This window comes from Aspergillus thermomutatus (assembly GCF_002237265.1).
Source record: "Aspergillus thermomutatus strain HMR AF 39 chromosome Unknown NODE_378, whole genome shotgun sequence".
NCBI lineage: Eukaryota > Fungi > Ascomycota > Eurotiomycetes > Eurotiales > Aspergillaceae > Aspergillus > Aspergillus thermomutatus.
Window position 1 is genome coordinate 1 of NW_020798428.1, and position 20,290 is coordinate 20,290.

Here is a 20,290-nt window from a genome sequence, read left to right on the forward strand (position 1 = left end):
ATATCACTAGGCTACCTGGTCGGTAGGCCCAGGCAAGTATCGGATATAGTCCAGGGACTATATCACCTCTTCCCAAAGTAGTTGACTAGCAGAAGAACAGCAGAGACGGATCCCAGGGTGTGACACTATAGTTACCCTATAGTCACCCTGTGTTCTAGTAATGCTCACCCAGAAAGTGGTAAGTCTTACTCTAGTATTACATTGACAACTATGTTGTGATTTTGGCTACCTACTTAGCTTAACCTTAGGCCTTTAACTTATCCAGTTGTAAGCTTGTGAACTCTAGTATAAGTGCGCCTATATTTATATTTGCTATTCCTATTCATGTGAACAGAACATATATTTATATGAATTTGTTGAAGTTTTTGCCTATTAGTATAACTTTTAATACTATGACGCTCTAGCTATATATATTACCAGGTCTGTGCTAATGCATTTATAATTCATATTATCATGTTATAAGATTAAGAATTCCTTAGTAACAGCTAATCCATGGCAATCACCTCCCTCCCCGTAAGTTCAATCCTTTTATGAAGCCCTTAGTTTCCTTAACCACTGGTAACTCCCATCAGAGTGCCTATTATGCCATTAACAACCTCATGAGGAACAACCATACAACCCAACTTTATCACCGTCAGACCTTTCAACTTATCAATATACTTTCTCAATACTGATCGTTAGGTTTCACGCCCCCTTCAATCCATTCCCTGGGCCAGCTGGAATGCCACCGTGGGTTGGACTCCTACCAATGGACTAGCACGCCCAACTTGGTCAAGTTGGAGGCCGTATTGGCTCTACCGAGGTCTTAATGAAGGAGTTTTTATCTGGCCGGTGGGTCGGCGTCTTGCTCATGCTGCTCACTGTGATGGGTGGAAATAATAGTATTGCAGGATAACCATCAATTAAGACCCGGCCATAGGGCAGATTGTAAGGAGCTTCAAGTTCAAGCTTCAAGTTGAGACCCATTGATCAATGTGAAACAAGCTTAACTAGCAGTGAGAAATGGGATGTTTCAGCATACGCCCGCCAATCTAACCCTGACCGGCTCCACCCTCAATCATCTCACCTCTTTAAAGTACTTGAAGGCTCTACCACCCACAATTAGTCACTGTCTGTCCAACTGTGCCGGTCACACCTTTCATTCTCTTACCTTCCTTTTTGCATCTCTCCCACCATGAGGTCCTTCGTTTCTCTTCTTGCTTTTCCCGCTTCCTCGCTGGCTGGAACCGTGCTGTGGAGCGGCATCTTCAATTCTTCTGCAACCGTTGAGGACTTTGATGATTGTACTTATCTGCCCATTGCCTCTGCTTTGAATCTCTCACTGATAATATAGGGTCCTGGTCGAACCAAATTGAACCGTGGCAATGGTACATTCATGGCAGTGGCAAAACGAGCGAATATCTGGGCCTGTCCTCCGACTTCAAGAACCCGGCCGACACCAGCGACGCCCAGGGGGTCCGGATCACCATCGTATGCCATTTACTTCTTGACTTGTCGAAGACATATTGACATAGAATAAGGATGGGACCTCCCTCTGGGAAGGACAGACCATGGAGCGCTCCGAACTCATCCCCCAGACCACCGCCAATCTTGGCTCAGGCCATCTATACTATCACTTCTCACTGTCCACCAAGACGACAAATGCCCCCGACGCCTCCTTCGAACACCAGATTGCATTCTTCGAGAGCCACTTCATTGAACTCCAGTATGGCGCGTCCGGCACATCCGATAACACCCTGCGCTGGAACGCAGGCGGCAAAACATACTGGTCGGTTCAGCTGGAGGCGGGCAATTGGTACAACTTCGCCTACGATATCGACTTTACCTCACAGACGGTCGGTCTCTGGGCGTCTAATGGCTCCGATCCCTTGACTGAGGTAGTCTCGCCCGTCAGCGCATCCACCTCTTCCAACTCGGCGGACTGGCACGTCGGCCAGCTGCGCCTGCCCAACGGGGGAGGCTCCAACGACGCAGCGGAAGACTGGTTCTGGTCTGGCATTTATGTCGAGGAGGCACCTATCACAAAGGAGATTGGTTCTTCCGGCTCGTCCGGCTCTTCCCGTGCTTCGAGTGCTTCCAGCTCTTCGACTACCACCTCCTCCACCTCCCAATCAAGCTCCCTGGGATCTTCCACCAGTACTACAGGGCCCGCTGCTACCATCTCAGCTTCGTCCAAGGAAGCCTCTGCTACACAGACGGATGTCTCAACCGCAGTGCACTCCGTCGTTCCTTCAAAGACGAGCGTCACCGTCTCAACAGCCACCTCAGTCGCAACCACAACCCCTCAGGCTATGACATCGGCTGCAACTCCTGCCCTCAACACTGATACGGCCACACCCACTGGACCTTCTTCAGCAAAGCTCCCCACCCCCACCACTGCCGCACAGCTTCTCGCCGAGATTCAGGCTCTGTTCCGGTCCCTTGTTTCTCGTCCCAACAGCGTGCACGCCCGCGACTTTGCCCGCCGTAGGTAGCTTAAGGAGGTACTGTGCATTCCCTAGTTGTTTGGCACCACTTAATCAGGGTACTATCATTGCTCGCCCAAGTGGGTAAATAAAGTGGACTAGAAGTACTGAAACCATTCTTGAATGATTCACAGCACCTGTCCAGACAGAGAATGGGAATCTCGTATATGTAAGGAGCCAGTCCGCTTCTAGGTGGCTTGGACCTATTAAGTAGAGACTTCACAGGCTCATTCGGCATCCTGTAGATCTTAATTACTAGGTACTACTTAGTAATGTGTAACATCTTGTAGAAGAGTACCTGAGTGACAAAATTTCATCAGCAGGAGCACTTTAATGAGGCATTAAGTAGCATTGTTTCCGGGTCTTCAGGGTATAGGGTCTTTATCAAAATATCTGCTAGATTGATTCGCGTGCATAGCGCTCCAAAAGCTCCTTGAATAAAATGTCCAGTTGGAGACCCTGAAAGCCAATCGACCTACGCACTGTCAAGCTCTGGCAAGATAAACCCAGTTATTTACATCATGGCGCACATAAGCACAAAAAGGAAAAGGTCCATTAGGAAAAGGTCCATTTTTCTGTTCCTTCCTGCCTTTCACTGCATTGTTGCCTTAGCACCAGCTCGATGACAATGGAGTCAGCTGGATGGACTCAAGCGAAACTTGTCCGGAATGTCCGGTCAGCTTGATATTCGTGGATTCCTGGTATCTAGGCCAGATCGTGGCCGTCATTACGGTTCCATCCCCTGCAAAGATCTCGAGAGATGACCGGTCGATGAAGATGTCGAGAGAGAGTTGGTTGTCATCGGGAACGGCAAGAGTGGCTTGCCAGGTTCCACTCTGACCGTAGCCGGCGTTTGTAGTGTCAAGCGTCAATGTTCTCTCTGCTACCGAGTATGTGATGGTAACTTCCTCTGCAGACGAGGAGAATGCCGTAATGCTGAAAGATGAGGCGGTCGTCGTCGCCAGATCAACGTCCAATTGGAGTCGGACAGTCTTCAAGCTTCCCACGGTCCATGTACTCCCGACCCTCTTGTTCTTGAATGTAACAGCTTTGCCATTTTCGCTAAGCGTATCCAGTTCCCGAATGGGTCTCTGTCCCAGACCACCATCAGACCGGAGAAAAAGTTCCCGGGTAATAGACTGTTGACCAGCCCAGCCATTGACACGACTAGGCCACTTGGATGTTGGCCAGTTGCCCATCCAGGTGATGGCTAGGTTCCGGCCAGACTCATCAAGATACCACTGGGCTGCGTAGCTATCTGGGCCGGCGTCAAGAAGTCCTGTCTTTTCACTGGTGAAGGAAGTCCCGTTATAGGTGCCGATAGCGTACCAGCCGAGACCGTTCCCGCCATAGAACAGAGCCCATCGATCACCAATGGGAAAGAAGTTCGGGCATTCCCACATGGTACCCGTTGTGCCGTCGCCCTCGATCAGAACACCGACATATGTCCACGAGAGGAGATCGGAGGAACGGTACAGCTGGACCTTTCCACTCACAGAGTCACCTGAACCAACGACGAGTTTCCAACTCTGGTCCGTGGTGTCCCAAAAGACCTTTGGATCGCGAAAGCCACTCGAAGAGCCCGCAGGAGGGCGTGCAATAATCGGGTTCTTCGAACTGAGAGGAAACCGAATTCCGTCGGCGCTGGCTGCTGTCGAGACGACCTCTGGAATCGCACCCGGGTGCAGAGAAGTGTCCGTAAAGTCGGTGAAGATAAGTCGCAGGGACCCTTGATCACCGTCATCACGGACAGCACTGCCTGTAAAGCGACCGCTGCTATCTGCCGAGCTGTTTGGATTAGGCGGATATAGAGCCACAGGCAGTCCTTTCCAATGCACCGCATCGTCACTGTAGGCATGGGACCAATGCATCGGCCCCCATAACGGAGCCGCAGGGTTGAACTGGCTGAAGAGGTGATGTTGGCCATTCCACTGGATCAAGCCAGCCGGGTCATTGATCCACCCTTGATAAGGCGTATAGTGGAATTGAGGGCGGAAAGAGTCCGCGGCATAGAGGCTACACTCAGGCTGGCCGTTGGCAACTGGCTGGTTAGCCTGCCCAAGCACATGGAAGGTGAGCCCATTGCTGTCAGTAAGGGCGTCACAGCCCGTCCGGACGTCGTCGAGGTTGATATGACCCCAGGATGAAGCCGTGCTATTGTCATAGACCAGCATATGGACCCTCTGCCCTGCCCACTCGCTGGTATCCCAGGTGATACGGACCAGAGCTTCGTCATTCGTACCAGTTTGGTTCAACAATAATGCTCCATCACGGTCTCGAACCAAGCCGACATAGAGGTTGACCGGATCATAGCCTCCACCAAGAAGAAAGCTCAGAAAAGAGCTTGCTTTGAAAGAGCTTGATCGGAGTTGTCCGACAGCAGGATCACCGGCTTGGGCGAAACCCCAGAGGAAAGACTTTCCAACCTGGTTAAAGGGACCATCCCAATATGAAGTTGCTGAGCTGACTGAGTTATTTCCAAAGGCAGTACCACTCAGAACCTCCCAGCCATCCAGGGTCCCCGTTTCGAAGCTCGGGTTACTGGGACCAGGATATTGGGACCTGTCGCATTTTGTATGCTTCGTCAATGGGGTTCCTGAAACGACCGGAAGCAAGACAGCAGACAGTGAGAGGAGAATCTGAGCCGCAGAAGGACGAGAAGGATTTGAAAATTGACGTTGCATTTTGGGTGAGTAGAGGGATATACAGGGAGCCACTCGAAAGGCAAAGTGTCTGGTTATTTGTTATAGCTTGGGGAAGAGAGAGCGGGAGATGCCCGCCGTTATGTGTTTGTGATATGCTTCTTATATGGTCATTGTCAGAACCGCCTTCGCTCTGCACAATGGGGTGGAGCTTCGGTCTCCCGTCGGAAGAACTGCAGTGAGAGGAAAGGAGAAGAATCCGGAGAAAAGTGATGCTTTTCGTCGCGGAGCACTGCTTCTCCTCCGCGAAGTAGTTAGCGTCGGGGTGGGCTAACTGAACGCTTTCGATTTCTCCAGAGAGATGACCTCGCTTCCTCGAATCCCAGAAAACCAGTGAGATGACCTGCTCCGCTTCCTTCCCCTCAATAACCCCGCCATCTGGGCATCTCTGACTGAGCCCGATCCACTCGGGACCTGGTCGGCCCCAGACTGCACCAGGAGAAATCTCGGGGAATCTGAACACGCGGGGACGACGAAGAGGGATCAGCATGCCGATTTGTTAAAAGTCACCGCAAACCGCCTAGATGCAGGGCGTTTAGAGTTCATATCCGCCAGGGCTTGGACACATGTCAGCCCGTGCATATCACACGGGGCGAGGGTCCAAACCGGAAAGACTCCATGCTCTTTTCCCTCAGATTGGTCTTTCTTGCGGGGAAACCGATATTCGCCTGTCCCAACTAATTTTCTCAAGCTTGGGAAAGCTTCAACACTCTAGGTCCTTCACCGGGACCTTGATAAGGAAAAGTACTCACTTAATGGCATGGAGGAGTTCTACCCAGTAGCTCTTTGATCTTCCCCCACAGACTCTGAAGCTCGGCGCTAACTAGACTCCTACTGTGACCTTCAGAGAAATTCAGGAAGGAAAGGCCGTAACGAAATCTGAGGAGAGCACTCCCCAGACTTAGTCTGGAACCGCCTAGGAATGCCGTTGTCGTTGTAGTGTCAAGTAGTCTTGCTCGGAGACAGAGCTTTAATAGGCTTTTAACTATAGAGATGTAGATGATTAGCTTGGTATAATATGGTCGAAAAGCTATATGATACAAAGGGCTATTCTACGGGAGAGCATTGATAATCATTTCATTTCATGCAACGCAGGGATTAGACAGTTCATAAAGTATATGATCAGTATATAAAGTATTAAGACCTGGAATTGAATTCCAGCCTCGAATCAATCACCATTATGCTGGTTGAGATATCTTCATTTTCTCAAGCGGCCTTCTGACCCTTGGACATGGCCTTTGGACGACTTATATTCAAGATAGCGAAATACTTTCAAGAAAAGCACCTATCTGTGCCGGGTTCAATGGCTCTAGTCCGCAATTTGCTCAATATGAACGCCATGCGTGTCTACTTTCCCCTCGCCTACCGCAATGGACGCAGTCTCCTGCGCCATTTGCTTGAAGTGGCGTGGTTTCACCTTCAAAGCGAATAGTTCGTCAAGTTTCTCGAATGGGATTCCCTGGGATGATCAGCGCATTCTTGATGGAAGAATGGAGTCTAGATATACCTTGGTTTCAGGGTACAGGAAGAATCCTCCAACGGCAGCAATCAAGCCGGTGCCCAAGAACACGAATCCTACCTTCCCTCCGAGGTTTCCGGCGTCAGGGTTAATCTTCATGGCGACAGTTTAGCACGAATCAGCGAGCCCGTTAGAACAGGAGAGAAAGAAAACGAGGACACACCATGTAAGGGATAGTGAACTGCATGATGAGCCCCCATACCGCGTTCGAGATGGTGACCAGGCCCTGGGTAGCACCGCGAAGCCGCAGGGTGGCGATTTCCGATGCGAGCACAAAGCCTGTAGCTCCGATGGAAAGCTGGTAAATGATTGCCCAGACATAGATGAAGGCAACAATGCCCCAGCTCGCTTTGGCACGGTCCGGGACACAACCCATGATCCCGATGAGGAGAAGCATAAAGCAGAGGGCAAACTGAGGCCAGACAATCAGAGTGCGACGGCCGACAATCTCGGTGAGCGGGAACGCAGTCATACTCGCGAGGAGCATGACCACGTACAAAACCACCGAGGCGTCGAAGTAGTCTTTGACGCCGATGAGGTCGAGAAAGTATGTCGCGTAGCCGATGACGAAAGTCGCACCGATCATTTGTTGAGCGCTGGCTGCGAAGATAGCCGTCACAGTTCGTTTGAGATTGACGCCCCGGAAGCACTCGGCCTCAGCGGAGAAGTTGATGCCACAGACTCGGCCACTGTGTCTGGCATCGATGTCGCCCTGGAGGTCCCTTGCCAAACGGATTTCCTCTTGCATGCGACTGATCTCGGTATCGTAGAATGATTCCTCCGTGAACCCGTACACAACCTTGAGAGATTGTCTGCCCCGAGCGGTTTTGCCCTGGCGAATTAGCCAATAGGGCGATTCTGGGAAGAACAGCCACCCGGATATAAGAATAACTAAGCGGACGGGTCAGAGAGGGGATCCGATCCCCTGGGAACATTCAGAGGCAGAGAAACTCACGAGGGAAAATGTACATGGAGACAACAGGTAGCCACCATTGCCTATATTGCGAGGTTAGAATGGGCCTGAACTGCAAGTGTAGATGCTTACCATTCCGTCGTTAGGTAGCTACTACCCTTTGACACGGCCACACTATACAAAGAGTACCTCGATTAGCCAAGTCCGACGTGATAGTGGCGATGGTTGCTTGCATTGCGAACTGCCCGAAGACAATGCTCGTATTGAAGAAGCAGAGAAAGAATCCTCGAAGCTCGGGCCGACAGGTCTCTCCAATCCACAGAGGGGAGATCGTGAACATCATCCCGATGGCGATACCTGTTTGGTGCCAGTCAGTAAAGCCCAAAAAGAAAAAAAGAGGGTTTGAGGACAGCAGAACGAACCATTAATTCCACGACCAGCAAGATGCACTCGCCAATTACCCGCCAGCTGCTGGAGAAGGATACCTGCAGCAGAGATGACTGCAGCCGCCAGAATCCCCGGCTTACGCCCAAACCTCTCCAGCAGCGGCGCAAAGATGAATGTCGAGACGATCTCACAAGCTGGTGCAATTGAACTCCACGCGGAAAGATAACGAGCCGGAATCAAGTAACTGCCGTCCGCCTCCAAAATGCCGAATTTCTTCTGGAACTCGGGCAAGGCAGCCAACTGGCCACCCCCGACGATATCGTAGCCCTGCATGACCACGCCGCTGGATATCCAGAGAGCTGGGCGTGAACGTGTCAGTGTCTGTATACGCAATGGAAGCAGGCAAGAGGACACCTACACCACAACGCGAAGCGCCACAGCTCTCTCAACATGCGCCACTTATTGGCGGGGTTGATGACCGAGTAGTCCACTCTGGAGGATGAGCAGTTAGCTGAGTACCAGGTTGTACCATTGGGATGGGATCAAGACACTTCATGCGTACCCGTTTATCGTCGCCATGGAGTCTGATCGTTGGTAGGAAATTGGAGTTCAGCAAACTGGAAGAAAGCATTTGACGGGTGTCTGAAGGTGGTTTTATAGACGCATCACGGCAGCTTTGGGGTTGACAGGGAGATTAGATGTTGAAGGATTAGCCTAGCACCCCATGGGGACTGCGATATGGGGAATAAGTCCGGGGAAGCGTTAATTGGGTTTCCACACTTCAGCCACATCGCGGAGTCGAAGAGTATCTCCGCGATGCGTCGCAACCCGAGAACCATTGAAAGAAAGTAGACCGACGACATCTGGAAAAGACGCTGTTCGATCCGCGGATCAGTTCAAGGTCAGTTTGATATGCTCCGAACTCTGATTCAGACGCTGATAGTGGTTGAGGAGACTACTTAATAGCCCAACCATATCTAACCCTGTCGGGCTGAGGCCACTCATGGCACCTGGGTAGAGTACAGATGTCTGACCACACCCCTCCCCGTCCTACAATTCATTTCACGGCACCTTGCTGGATCAACGATCCATGTGCCCCTGGCTACGACCCCAAAACAGGCCTCTACCACCTGTTTTACCAATGTAAGCGATGTTGCCCAGAAGACGAACAATAATTCGAATCTCATACTAGGTGTATAGGCAATCCGTATGGCTGCGAATGGGGTAACATGTCATGGGGCCACATTACTAGCAAAGACCTTGTCACTTGGACGCGATCTTCAGGTCCAGCGGTCATAGAACCGAGCGAGGAATACGACAAAGACGGCGTCTTCACGGGCTGCTTCACCCCGCATGTCGGAGATAATCCAAGGGAAAATGCACAATTACGAGTCTTCTACTCTTCTGTCTCTCACCTTCCATTCCACTGGAGCACCCCTCCCTATCCGCGCAACGCAGCCGGTTTGGCGATGGCCACATCGCGCGACGGCGGTGCCGCATGGGTGAAATCTCACAAGAATCCTGTCTTGCGTGGAGAGCCCGAAGACATCCAGGTAACGGGTTTCCGCGACCCTTACATATCGCAGTGGCCTGCCATGGATGATGCGAGAGGGATGCAGCAGTCAGCCATGTACGGGGTGATTTCCGGCGGCGTACAGGACAAAGGCCCCACGGCCTTCCTGTACGCCATTGAATCCGAGGATCTCTCCCAATGGAAATATCTAGGACCGTTGGTGGATAACATTCCCTGTCGATTCCAACCCTCCGAGAGATGGGCAGGAAACTACGGCCTCAACTGGGAGTGTACGAACCTGATGACTTTCAGTACTGGCTGTGGTGCAGCCTCCGTCGAGAAACACTGTTTGATCCTTGGTGCCGAGGGGGACATCGAACGTGACCATATTCGGGCCCACCCACGCCCATCCACCTTGCCTCCCCGAACCGTTCGTTCCTTGTTATGGATGTTTGGAGACCTGGTAACTTCCAACAATGACCGAAACGGAAACGAGGCGCATGCTCGGTTCCAATTCACAAGCGGGGGTTTCTTGGATCACGGCTCTCTCTACGCGGCCAACTCCTTCGTCGACCCCACCGGCCGAAGAATCATGTACGGCTGGATCCCGGAAGAGGACGTGTCGCTCGGATACTGCGAGCGACGGGGATGGAACGGTGCTCTGGCTGTGCCCCGGGAACTGTTTCTGCTCCACATCCCCAAAGTGACGGGCACTCTCCGCACTCCTCTCTCGGAAATCTGCTGCTGTGAGACTTTCCGTCGAGATGGGTCTTCCTGGGTGGATATTCATACCCTCGGCATTCGACCAATCCCTGAATTGGTTACCGTGCGGGAAAATTGCTTCTCCAGCCAGGAATTGAACAATATATCGTTACCGAAGCCGGATTCGATGCTTACCCCTGTCTCGTTGATTTACCATCCATGCTGGGAGCTCGAAGCAACAGTCTGTATCAAACCGACCGGTTGTACATCTGTTGGGTTTTATATTTGTCAGAAAACTGATCCTTCTACCTACATTTCCGTCATCTTTTCGACCGTCGAGGAAACCATATCGGTTAATCGAGACGCCTCCACCCGCGATCCGAACATCAACACCTCTCCCGAGAAAGGGCCATTTACACTGTTCTTCAAAGGCGACACGAGTGGACCGGATGTGGCGCTGGAGAAGCTACATCTAAGGGCGCTCTGGGATACCGGCATACTCGAAGTCTATGCTAATGATCGCTTCGCGTTGACGACGACGGTGTACTTTGGAGACCACTCGACAGAGAACGAGATACTTGCTTTCGCAGCCGGGGATGTGGATGGCGCGATCTTCGAGGAGGTCAAGGTCTGGGATGGTTTGAATGCGATGAAGAGTCTTTTCAACGAATGAGGATGGAGAAGCTGAATGCTAGCCATATTGAGACACGCTTGACATTACTCCTCTGCACACCGAATTCATTATGGTGTGTGGTCCGTATCAAGTAGCTGTTGGTCCAAAGTACGTTGTAGCATGATCAAAGATGGACTTCTCTCTAGAATCCCTTGGTCTGCCGTTGTCGCAATCACGAAGCACTGAAAGAGTCTGTCCGAGCAGATACTGCTCAGCACTGGGCTGGTGGCTGCTCTCTTTGCAGCCATTGAAGTCATGAATATGCTTCTGCTCTGTTAGGAAACGCAAATGCCCGAACCCAGGAGTCAGAGTCTCTTACCTGACGAACAAAGTCCACCGATTCACAATGCAGACCTGGAATGCCGAAACAATGCTATGCATGAGCTGAATGTACGAATCGAAGAAACGCTTGCAGTGGTCCAGCAGTTGATCACTCGCCGCTCCGTCCAGAATCGCCTGGTATATTGCAGGCCAGTAGATGGACAATTTGCAGCAATGATATTGCACGCGGAGGAAGGTCGTAAGAGGGCATTGCTGCGGACCACCAGAAGCAGCTCCCGGAGATAGAGGATGGTGTTCTATCCTGTTGAACCGAATGATCTCCGGGAGATAGTCGTACCAGCTTTCCAGCTGGTGTTCGAGCTCTAGCGCTATTCCCGGTGCGTAAACGTGCCTGCCGTCGGAAGTCTGCCGGGTGGCCGTATTGCAACGGTGCAGCATGCGTCGCATGGCAATCTCAGCCAGGAAGTACGATTCGGACGTCTCAGCGCCGATACTTCCGGGTGAAGCGACTGTAGTTGGAGAGGCTGCTTGAGGCCCAGATTCTGGTCCGGGGACGGCAAATTGCCAAGTTCGCCTGCAGTCTGGAAGAGGGATGTATTCGTCGTATTTCCAGAGATCGCTTTTTGCTATATCCAGCTGAACACTGAGCTCACTACAGTAGTGCATGGTTAGGGGATGCTATGAGCGTAGCGTTGAACAATAGCCACGTACTTCTCGAGTAGCAGAGCTGCCCAGTACGCCCGATTGGTGAGCTCCGACTTCTCCGGGTCTTTACTTATGATATCGTGGAAACTAGGCAGGAGTTCTCCCATGAGACTTGTCATGTACCCACGGGGCATTGCGGTCACCTTACCTTTTCAACAAGTTCTGGATCTTGAAGGAAGCAATTAAGCTGTAGTCATGCGCCTGGCACGGCTTCATCAGGCTACAGTAGTATATGCCGAACAGGAGCGCGCACTGCACGCTGACCAAACTGCATTCCGAGATGACAATCGGCAGGGACGCGAGGGCAGCCTCAAAGAATACCAAATCCGACCGCTCGTGGAGGTCACCGCTGCTCCTCATCTCCTCATCCTGAACTACGCAACCCACAGCGGCCACCAGCAGGGCGAGGCACGATTCAGTGGATGGGGCTAACGTTCCCGACAGGATGTGGAAGTATTGCTCTGAGAAGGCGAGTGGGAGAATGGGGTACCAGCTGTGGATTTTCTCCAAGAAGACCGCGAGTGCACCCGCTGCTTTCTGGTGATGCATCATGAGCATCCGCGAGGCCCCGTAGCCTCGACTGCTCGCATCGAACGCAGTCCTTTCCATCCGAATCAGAGTATGTCCAAAATCGGGGTCCAGGCCTAGGGTCCGCAGGACAGATGAAGTTCCGAGCAACTTGAATGGTGATCCTTGCTGAGAGCGCAGTTTGGGACTCACATGCCGGAGTCTGTCGTCGGTGGGGCCATCATGATCGTCGTCGATGTACGGAGGAGAATTCTTCTGGGATGAAGTCAACAGGTGGGTGAGATGGTCCAGACGCTTGTTCACCGCGGCCAGTTCCAACTCCACCTTGCTTGCTGGCGGTTGAGGGGGCTCTTGGTAGCAGCACTCGACGGCATGTGTTCGGCAATAGTGGCATCGCGGTCTCTGTCCATCGCATTTGGTCCTCCGCGATCGGCAGGTGTCGCAGGCGAGACTGGATCGCTTTCGCACCTTTCCGCGATGGCCAGAGATCGTGGAGACTGAGCTGCGTTTCCGAGGACGCTGATCCTCACTACGAAGGTCCGAATCGAGGTGGTCCATAACTGCACCGATCTGTTGGTCCGTTGAGGGACTGGTTGGCTGACCGGTTATAAAGGGGCTGACTCCGCGACGGCTCACATGACGCAGGAATTTGCCTTTTGACGGTTGAACTTTCCATCGCGGAGCAGTCCCGATGCTCCGCGATGCTTCCAATTCAGCTGCTTCGTCAACTCCAATCTCTCTCTTGGAGAGCCAAATTGTCAGAATGGGGAGGAGTGTCCTGACGGCATATATATCTGCGTCCCGACTCTCGCTGCGTCGATTCAATGTTCTATTCCTGCACAAGTTACCTGTGTCGGACCATTTCCCCGCTACTTTGAGCCCATATATCTACAGAATTAGCTGACACCACCGTTCGAATCTACACAATGAGTTCCTCCTTCTTGGGCGGTGATCTTCTGGCTGCAGCCGCCCAGCGCAAAATCGCCCGGACCGCTCGCATTTCCAGCTGGGACCAAAGTGGACTGAATGAAGATGCCTTTGTTGTGCAGCCTGGAGAAACAGCTGTTCTGGCTGATATCGAGGGTCCTGGAAAGATCACCCATCTCTGGTTCGTCCAAACATGCCGCCGGATGCTGGGCCCCAGTCTGATCCCCTACTCCAAATCCGGTGTCGCCATGATGGAAATCCACAATGCACTGGGTCTCAGCTTCGAGGACAACGATCCCGACTACTATCGGAAGATCCTTATCAAGATGTACTGGGACGACTCTCCCACTCCGAACGTTCTCGCGCCATTGGGAGACTTTTTCTGTCTGGGCCAATCCATGGCGGCCAACTTCCAATCTCTGCCCTTCACCGTCTCCGTCAAGCCATCCGAGGAGAAAAAATATGGGGGAGCGGCGGCCTTCAACTGTTACCTGCCCATGCCATTCAATAAGCGTGCGCGGATCGAAGTCGAGAACCAGGGCAACCATGCCTATATCCAATATTTCTATATCGACTACGAGCTGCGCCTCGCCCCCTTTGACCCAACCGATATCCTGTACTTCCACGCGCACTGGCGACGGGAGAATCCCACTCCGGGCTGGGCTCCGTCCAGCATCCAGACCAACAGCCTTGAGACACAGGTGCCGAACCTCGACGGTGAAAAGAACTACACCATTCTCGAGACCACCGGTGCAGGCACGTACATCGGGTGCAATCACTCAGTGACCCATTTCCAGGGCACCTGGTGGGGAGAAGGCGACGATATGATCTTCATCGACGATGACACCTGGCCGCCCTCCATGCACGGCACTGGAGGCGAAGACTATTTCAGTCAAGGCTGGGGCATGCAGAAGAACGCCTTTCCTTTCGCAGGGACGATCATCCACGAGGATGATGTGCCTAATACACAGGTGTCCTATCGCTGGCACCTCCCCGACCCGGTGCGCTTCAATAAACGGATCAAGGTCACTCTGGAGCACGGCCACGCAAACCACCTCCGCGATGACTGGTCCACGACGGCGTACTGGTACCAGACTCTTCCCGGCCCCAAGTTGGAGATTCTTCCTGTCGAGCAGCGGCTTCCGCTGAGACCGCAAATCCCAGTCCCGGACGATTCGGACGTAAAGGTGGATGGCCTGACTGATCTCCAGAAAAGCCACATTCGACAGAACGAGGAGCGAATGAAAGCGTTCATCGAGGACCGGGATCAGTGGCTGGAAAGAAGGGCAGCGGCAAGTAGGGAGAGGGCCAGAAACAATACTGAGATTGCAAAGGATATCCGCCGACGATTCTTCAAAAACGAACTGAAGAAATGGGTGGCATTCAGTCGCCAGTACTCTGTAGCAAGTTAGTAGTTACAAGCAGGCATTACTTATAAATTTCATTTATTTCCGCGCGAGCAGTCTGACTTGGTTTCATAATTTCCTAGGTTAGTGTTATTAGATCCGGAGGACATTCTGCCTCTTAATCTGCCTGCTGTTTAATGTGTATATGCTGGCGAGCTGTATATGTGCTGATTACGAACGGGTACTGCCATCGACAAGGGTGCCGTCGCTGTCCGGCCAACGGCAAGCCCCTGAGTATGAATCCTCATGGCTAGAATAGAATATTACAACGAGAATGTAGAAGATTCCTCAAAGTAATAAGGTATACTCCTGCTATGCTAGGAAATACACGCAAGTCTGGGAATCTACCTAGTATTGAGGCCGTACTAGTCATGCAAGTAGGCTGTGCCGCAGAATTGCTCATCCCCATCATCCCATCATGGTGTTAAAAAGTGACTGCTGCCCCTGGAAGTAGGCGGCTTCGATTTATTTCCTCGTCTTCGACACCCTGCCTCCCCGTTCTAGTAGATCATCATGTCTCACGCGTTGGAAGACAAGGCTTTGCACCAACTACAGCAAGAACAGTCCAGGCTCCTGGACAAGATTGACGAGCTGCGCACCATTGGCGTCGGTGGCCTTGTAGAACTCCCCCAGTTGATAGTCTGTGGCAACCAGTCGAGTGGGAAAAGTTCCGTTCTCGAAGCCATCTCGCGCGTGCGGTTCCCCGCGAAAAGTAATGTCTGCACGCGATTTGCGACCGAGGTCATCCTGCGACGTAGTGCAGCATCATCTAAGATCAAGGTATCCATCGAGCCCGGTCCTTCGCGCACGGACGAGCAGGAACGACGGCGACTCCGGAGCTTTGTCTATAAGGACTTCTCTAACGGCAATGACCTGCCTGCCCTAATCGAGAAGGCTAAAGAGCACATGGGAATCAGAATCACGGAGTTGGTTACTGCAGGCTTCAGCGATAACATGCTCAAGGTCAAAATTTCAGGGCCAGACAAACCGGAGTTGACTCTGGTGGATCTGCCAGGCCTCTATTACTCCACGAGCCAGGAGCAGGGCTTGCAAGGTATTTGGATCGTCCGCAAGCTGATGGAGAGATACATGAAGAATCCAAGAAGCGTCATCCTTGCTGTGATCAGTGCGAAACGGATTACCATCTTCAGGAGGTCCTGAACCTGGCGGAACGATTTGATCCAAATCGCGAGCGCACACTCGGAATCATTACTCAACCTGATATCCTCGAGGCAAACTCCGAAGACGAAGAAACCTATCTGCACTTTATCAAGAATAAAAAAGTTCATCTAGAGCTAGGCTGGCATGTCTTACGCAATCGATCGTTCGAGACCAGGGATATCTCGGACGACGCACGCGACGAGATGGAAAAGGCCTTCTTCAACCAGGGACGATGGACGTCGCTCTCACGGGAGTGTGTCGGCATTGAGAGTCTACGCCGTCGCCTTAGCAGTATATTGCTCAAGCTCATCCGTCGGAATCTCCCAGAACTGACCGCAGAGATCCAAGACAAGGTCTCTGATCGACAGCGGCAACTCTCGAAAATGGGGCCTCCTCGGTCCACTCTTCAGCAGCAGAGGGGTTACCTTCTCAACATCAGCAGTAACTTTGAGCGCATCACTGTGCAAGCTTTGAATGGGATGTATGCGGATGATTTTTCGGTGGCTTGAATGATACAAGCAGTATTGAAGACTTCCGACGACTCAGAGCTGTTATCCGGCAGCTGAATGAATACTTCGCGGACGCAATGGCCATTCGAGGCTGCCGCAGGAAAATTGTCGACAGTCGCCCATTTCTAAGCAAAGATGACCTCCAAGTTGCTTCTGGGAAGCCTTACATGGACGACTGGAAACCGGAATATGTGGAGCGCAGTTCTCTCGAAGCAGAGGTCAGCAAGCAAGCACGCAACAACAGAGGCATTGAGCTGCCCGGGAATGCGAACCAGCTTCTCGTGGGAAGCCTTTTTCGCGACCAGTCCAAACCATGGGAAATGCTTGCGAAGGAACACTTAATGAAGGCCTGGGAGTCGGCAAGATATTTCGCATTACTCCTTCTACAACACATTACCGACGACCATACCTACTCCTTACTGGTCAGCTTCGTCATCGACGCCGAATTTGAAAAGTTGAAGCAATCATTGCTTGGAAAGCTTGACGAGCTGACCGCATATACGAAGCCAGGCCACCCATTGCCCGTGGGCAAGAGCTTTCTCTCCCAGATTCAAAAGGCCAGAAGCAACCGTCAGCTAGAGTCACGAAGAGCAAATCTCCGGGCCAGTGGTTTCGAGGAAAAGGGGGAAAAGCTATTTACAATGACAGACCTCGAGCAGGCCACATCGTGGACGGAATCTTCCCGCGATGAATTCGCAGCCGCCGAGATCATCGACCAGATGCAAGCGTATTATGAGGCGAGAAGGTCTTCATTTCCTCTACCTGCGACTACAACGACCCTAACAGATAATCCCAGACAGCCATTGTGACCTTTGTCGACAATGTCGCAACTCTAGGCATCGAAAATTGTCTTCTTGACCCTCTGCAACGTATATTTACGAGCCAGGTCGTCAATAACATGGACGATGACCAGATCCGAGAACTTTCCATGGAACCGCCTTATATACATGAAGAACGACAACGGTTGTGCAGCGAGCTCGACAAATTGCAAGCCGGCCTACGAGCTCTCAACGTCTTCAACATCCAGAAGCCGTCATTGAGTAGTCCATCCCTATTCGGTAAGCTCCGCAGTTCTCGTTTGAAGAATCAGAGTATAACCCCGACTTCCCTATAGTAAAAAAGGCGGCTGCAGGACCATCGCACGGTATAAGTCCTTCCGCCGATAAAAGCCGTCCAGGACCAACAATACCATCATCCAATGGAAAACCCTTCACCGTAACCGAGTGGACCGCGGCCTTTCAATCTCCTGGACGTAGGTCTACGTGCTTTCCCCCAAACAGGATCTAGCTAATCCAGGCAAAGCTGCGAATAATGCGAAACCTAGAACACCTAAACCACCCTCTGTACTTGATTCGGCCCGGGATTCACCAGTGACTTTTGGGAGTCTATTTGGGACAGGCCTATCTGAACATAAACCTGTTCCAGGGGGCTTTGGTACAGCCATATCCGAACACAAACTCGTTCCCGGGGGTTTCGGTACAAGCACATATACAAGCACCAGCAGCAAACCTATAAGAGTGAAATTCCCAAGTACAAGGGCCCAGGACCAGTAGCATTGCGCTTTCTCATGTTAAGCAAGAACTCTTTCAATATCTATTTGCTGCAGCGGCTGTCATGAAATATCTGGGATTCCTGAGTTGGATATTCACAACTGCATATGAAGTATCTAACTCTTGCCTTAGAACAGTTACGAATGCAGACATAGCACATATCGCATCTGTCCCTCCCTTTAACCACTATTCCCCAGAGGTCTGCCCCCCTTTGACCTCCTCTTGGCACCTCATGCTTTGCTCTTTGAATACTGATGTAATTGGGCTAATGATTAGCAACCCACAGGAACTCTGACTTGGTGGTTATACACGGGGTGATAAAGTAGCACTCACGTAAACTTGTTTCAGCCTGTGGACGTATAGAGTACGACTAGGTCTTCATCAGGCACATCTGGCGTGGTTTAACTTTCTCGGAGAGCCTTTCCTGTCTTCCGTAAAGCGCAGCTGTTTGATTGACTAGATTACTACTTTTCTGAGCATCCTTCTTTGTCAACTATCCCGGCCTGGAGTTGATGGCACGGGAAGTGGATATGAGAGTACATATAGAAAATATACGATGGGAGACTATCAACACGAAATGACCAGACATGTAGCTGGAGAGAGCTTCTCTGATAATAGTGGTCTGGAACTCGAAATGAATTCTCTATAACCTATTTTCTTTCTAGATTTAAGACAGATGAAACCGGGTACATTGCATTGTCTTGATCATGGCGTGCTGACATCTATCATAAGAACCAATAACGAATGCTAACAAGGATAAAGTACACATGGCGATAGAAATATCCTCTCATCCTTCCTAATATTCAAAACGCTAATGAGGAGCAATGCAGTGAGTGGCAGCCAAAGGATCTAAGGAACTCGAACATTAGCAATCAGTTCGTATGGCGGGTAACTCATGACCTACCGGTTCCACAATACCGAAGAGCCTCGGCATATAGAATCAGATCTGAGAGGATAAAAGCAGCACGCGGAAATATAAACTTGGAGGCCAATCGTGCAGGCTGAAGTCAACTGAGTGAGTTGTAACTGAAAAAGATACAGGATCCACAGATGGGTCCACGGACAGATCTCCAGAGAGATGAAGGCATATGAATCCAGCAGGCAACAGATCTAATATGTCTTAATTATGACGTCCTAAAGAAAAACACGCGTGCCGCGAATAGGCTAGATGTTGTTGTTGCCACCGGAGATGCAGCTGCTGAAGGGCAGTCCTGAACTGCAGTATGCATTATCATTGAATGAGCCTACTGGGCCCAGCTTCAGCCATCCATTCCAGGTGCCACCATGGTAAAGATGTAGGCAAAGAGTTCCACTTCCACAGATCTGGTTATGCTCCATATTTGAAAGGAACTTTTTAATAGCCCCTGCAATGGTATCTTGCTGTGCTGCTTTATAACAATCATGACATAGCCGGAGTGCGTTCCACAAGGCTGGAATTAAACTCAGTTTCGTCCAGCTCTAGTTGATCGAGGTTCATTTGAAACCACTTATCTGGCAGCGGTTGCCCTTGGATAGATGAAGGCCAAGAAGAGGCCAGCATGGAAGTTTCTAAAGTAATAAAGAGTATTCCATGGATTATGCTCTGTTTGAACAGCTTAAAATTACTATTCACACTTACCTGCTACTAGTTTCCAGTTCGCGCTTGCTTGGTAGTAACTATAAACAAGTCCCAACGCCAGTCTTTGTAGACGGTGGGTGTTGATCTACATGTCCCGGCTTTCTCTAATGATTAGCTCTATGTTGCTTTATCCCGTGTTATGGATGTTGAATGGCTTACGGTTCTAATGGACGAAGGATGTGGGTCAGGCCCATGGCAATGAGTAGGTAGTAAGTGTATAAGCTAGTCTATAAGCAGGTAAACCAGGAGGTGAGTAAGAAGGTAAGCAAGCAGATAAGCAAGCAGGTTCACAACCTGCGTTCTGGAGTTATGGAGTGACCGTCGCTCCAGTACAGCCTCATTGTGGCTATCTGTTCTGTGGCTCACGATGCACGTGACTTAATCTGTCTCATTTACTATAATTTATGAGATATAGACATCATATCGAATCGGCGATATTCGGTATTACCTAGTAATCTAAGCTAAAGGGGTAGAATTGACGGTCAATTGGCTCTGATTCTTTCTATCTAAGTGCCTGTCAGGATTCCATCCCGTTTAGGTTTAGCGTCCCGACTTAGTCAGCCTATATATAGTTGGCCCCTGAGCCATCCTAATTGGACACTGGGCGCTTCCCGATTCTCTCAGGTTATGGCCCTATGTTGACGATTCCACTGATTGCTATCATGCAACTTAGTTGTCTTGTTTGGCACTAGGATTATTCTTTATTTCAGGATTCGCCCTGTCTATTTCT

General features: G+C 51.1%; 7 protein-coding genes across 7 annotated transcripts; 4 read left to right on the forward strand and 3 right to left on the reverse strand.

The window, feature by feature from the left end:
• Positions 1 to 1,174: 1,174 nt before the first annotated feature.
• Positions 1,175 to 2,474, forward strand: CDV56_100363 (glycoside hydrolase family 131 protein; the record flags this gene model as incomplete). The annotated part of the gene is made up of 3 exons (XM_026753982.1): positions 1,175 to 1,283; positions 1,334 to 1,470; positions 1,521 to 2,474. 3 exons carry the CDS (start codon positions 1,175 to 1,177, stop codon positions 2,472 to 2,474), a joined length of 1,200 nt encoding a protein of 399 aa, XP_026609983.1.
• A 599-nt stretch (positions 2,475 to 3,073) lies between these two features.
• On the reverse strand, positions 3,074 to 5,149 carry CDV56_100652 (glycoside hydrolase family 32 protein; the record flags this gene model as incomplete). Its single annotated transcript, XM_026754271.1, has 1 exon — positions 3,074 to 5,149. The coding sequence occupies one exon, from the start codon at positions 5,147 to 5,149 to the stop codon at positions 3,074 to 3,076; it is 2,076 nt and encodes a 691-aa protein (XP_026609984.1).
• A 1,327-nt stretch (positions 5,150 to 6,476) lies between these two features.
• Positions 6,477 to 8,565, reverse strand: CDV56_101187 (putative MFS alpha-glucoside transporter; the record flags this gene model as incomplete). The annotated part of the gene is made up of 7 exons (XM_026754806.1): positions 6,477 to 6,626; positions 6,675 to 6,779; positions 6,850 to 7,577; positions 7,789 to 7,956; positions 8,022 to 8,345; positions 8,405 to 8,478; positions 8,549 to 8,565. The coding sequence occupies 7 exons, from the start codon at positions 8,563 to 8,565 to the stop codon at positions 6,477 to 6,479; spliced, it is 1,566 nt and encodes a 521-aa protein (XP_026609985.1).
• Positions 8,566 to 9,011: 446 nt separating this feature from the next.
• Positions 9,012 to 10,874, forward strand: CDV56_101565 (glycoside hydrolase family 32 protein; the record flags this gene model as incomplete). Its single annotated transcript, XM_026755184.1, has 2 exons — positions 9,012 to 9,129; positions 9,187 to 10,874. The coding sequence occupies 2 exons, from the start codon at positions 9,012 to 9,014 to the stop codon at positions 10,872 to 10,874; spliced, it is 1,806 nt and encodes a 601-aa protein (XP_026609986.1).
• Positions 10,875 to 11,189: 315 nt separating this feature from the next.
• Positions 11,190 to 12,947, reverse strand: CDV56_101867 (putative C6 transcription factor; the record flags this gene model as incomplete). Its single annotated transcript, XM_026755486.1, has 3 exons — positions 11,190 to 11,808; positions 11,868 to 11,948; positions 12,010 to 12,947. The coding sequence occupies 3 exons, from the start codon at positions 12,945 to 12,947 to the stop codon at positions 11,190 to 11,192; spliced, it is 1,638 nt and encodes a 545-aa protein (XP_026609987.1).
• A 368-nt stretch (positions 12,948 to 13,315) lies between these two features.
• On the forward strand, positions 13,316 to 14,728 carry CDV56_102169 (glycoside hydrolase family 172 protein; the record flags this gene model as incomplete). Its single annotated transcript, XM_026755788.1, has 1 exon — positions 13,316 to 14,728. One exon carries the CDS (start codon positions 13,316 to 13,318, stop codon positions 14,726 to 14,728), a length of 1,413 nt encoding a protein of 470 aa, XP_026609988.1.
• A 507-nt stretch (positions 14,729 to 15,235) lies between these two features.
• Positions 15,236 to 17,766, forward strand: CDV56_102414 (putative dynamin GTPase; the record flags this gene model as incomplete). Its single annotated transcript, XM_026756033.1, has 6 exons — positions 15,236 to 15,787; positions 15,850 to 16,364; positions 16,430 to 17,137; positions 17,365 to 17,450; positions 17,507 to 17,644; positions 17,717 to 17,766. The coding sequence occupies 6 exons, from the start codon at positions 15,236 to 15,238 to the stop codon at positions 17,764 to 17,766; spliced, it is 2,049 nt and encodes a 682-aa protein (XP_026609989.1).
• Between the last annotated feature and the right edge of the window lie 2,524 nt (positions 17,767 to 20,290).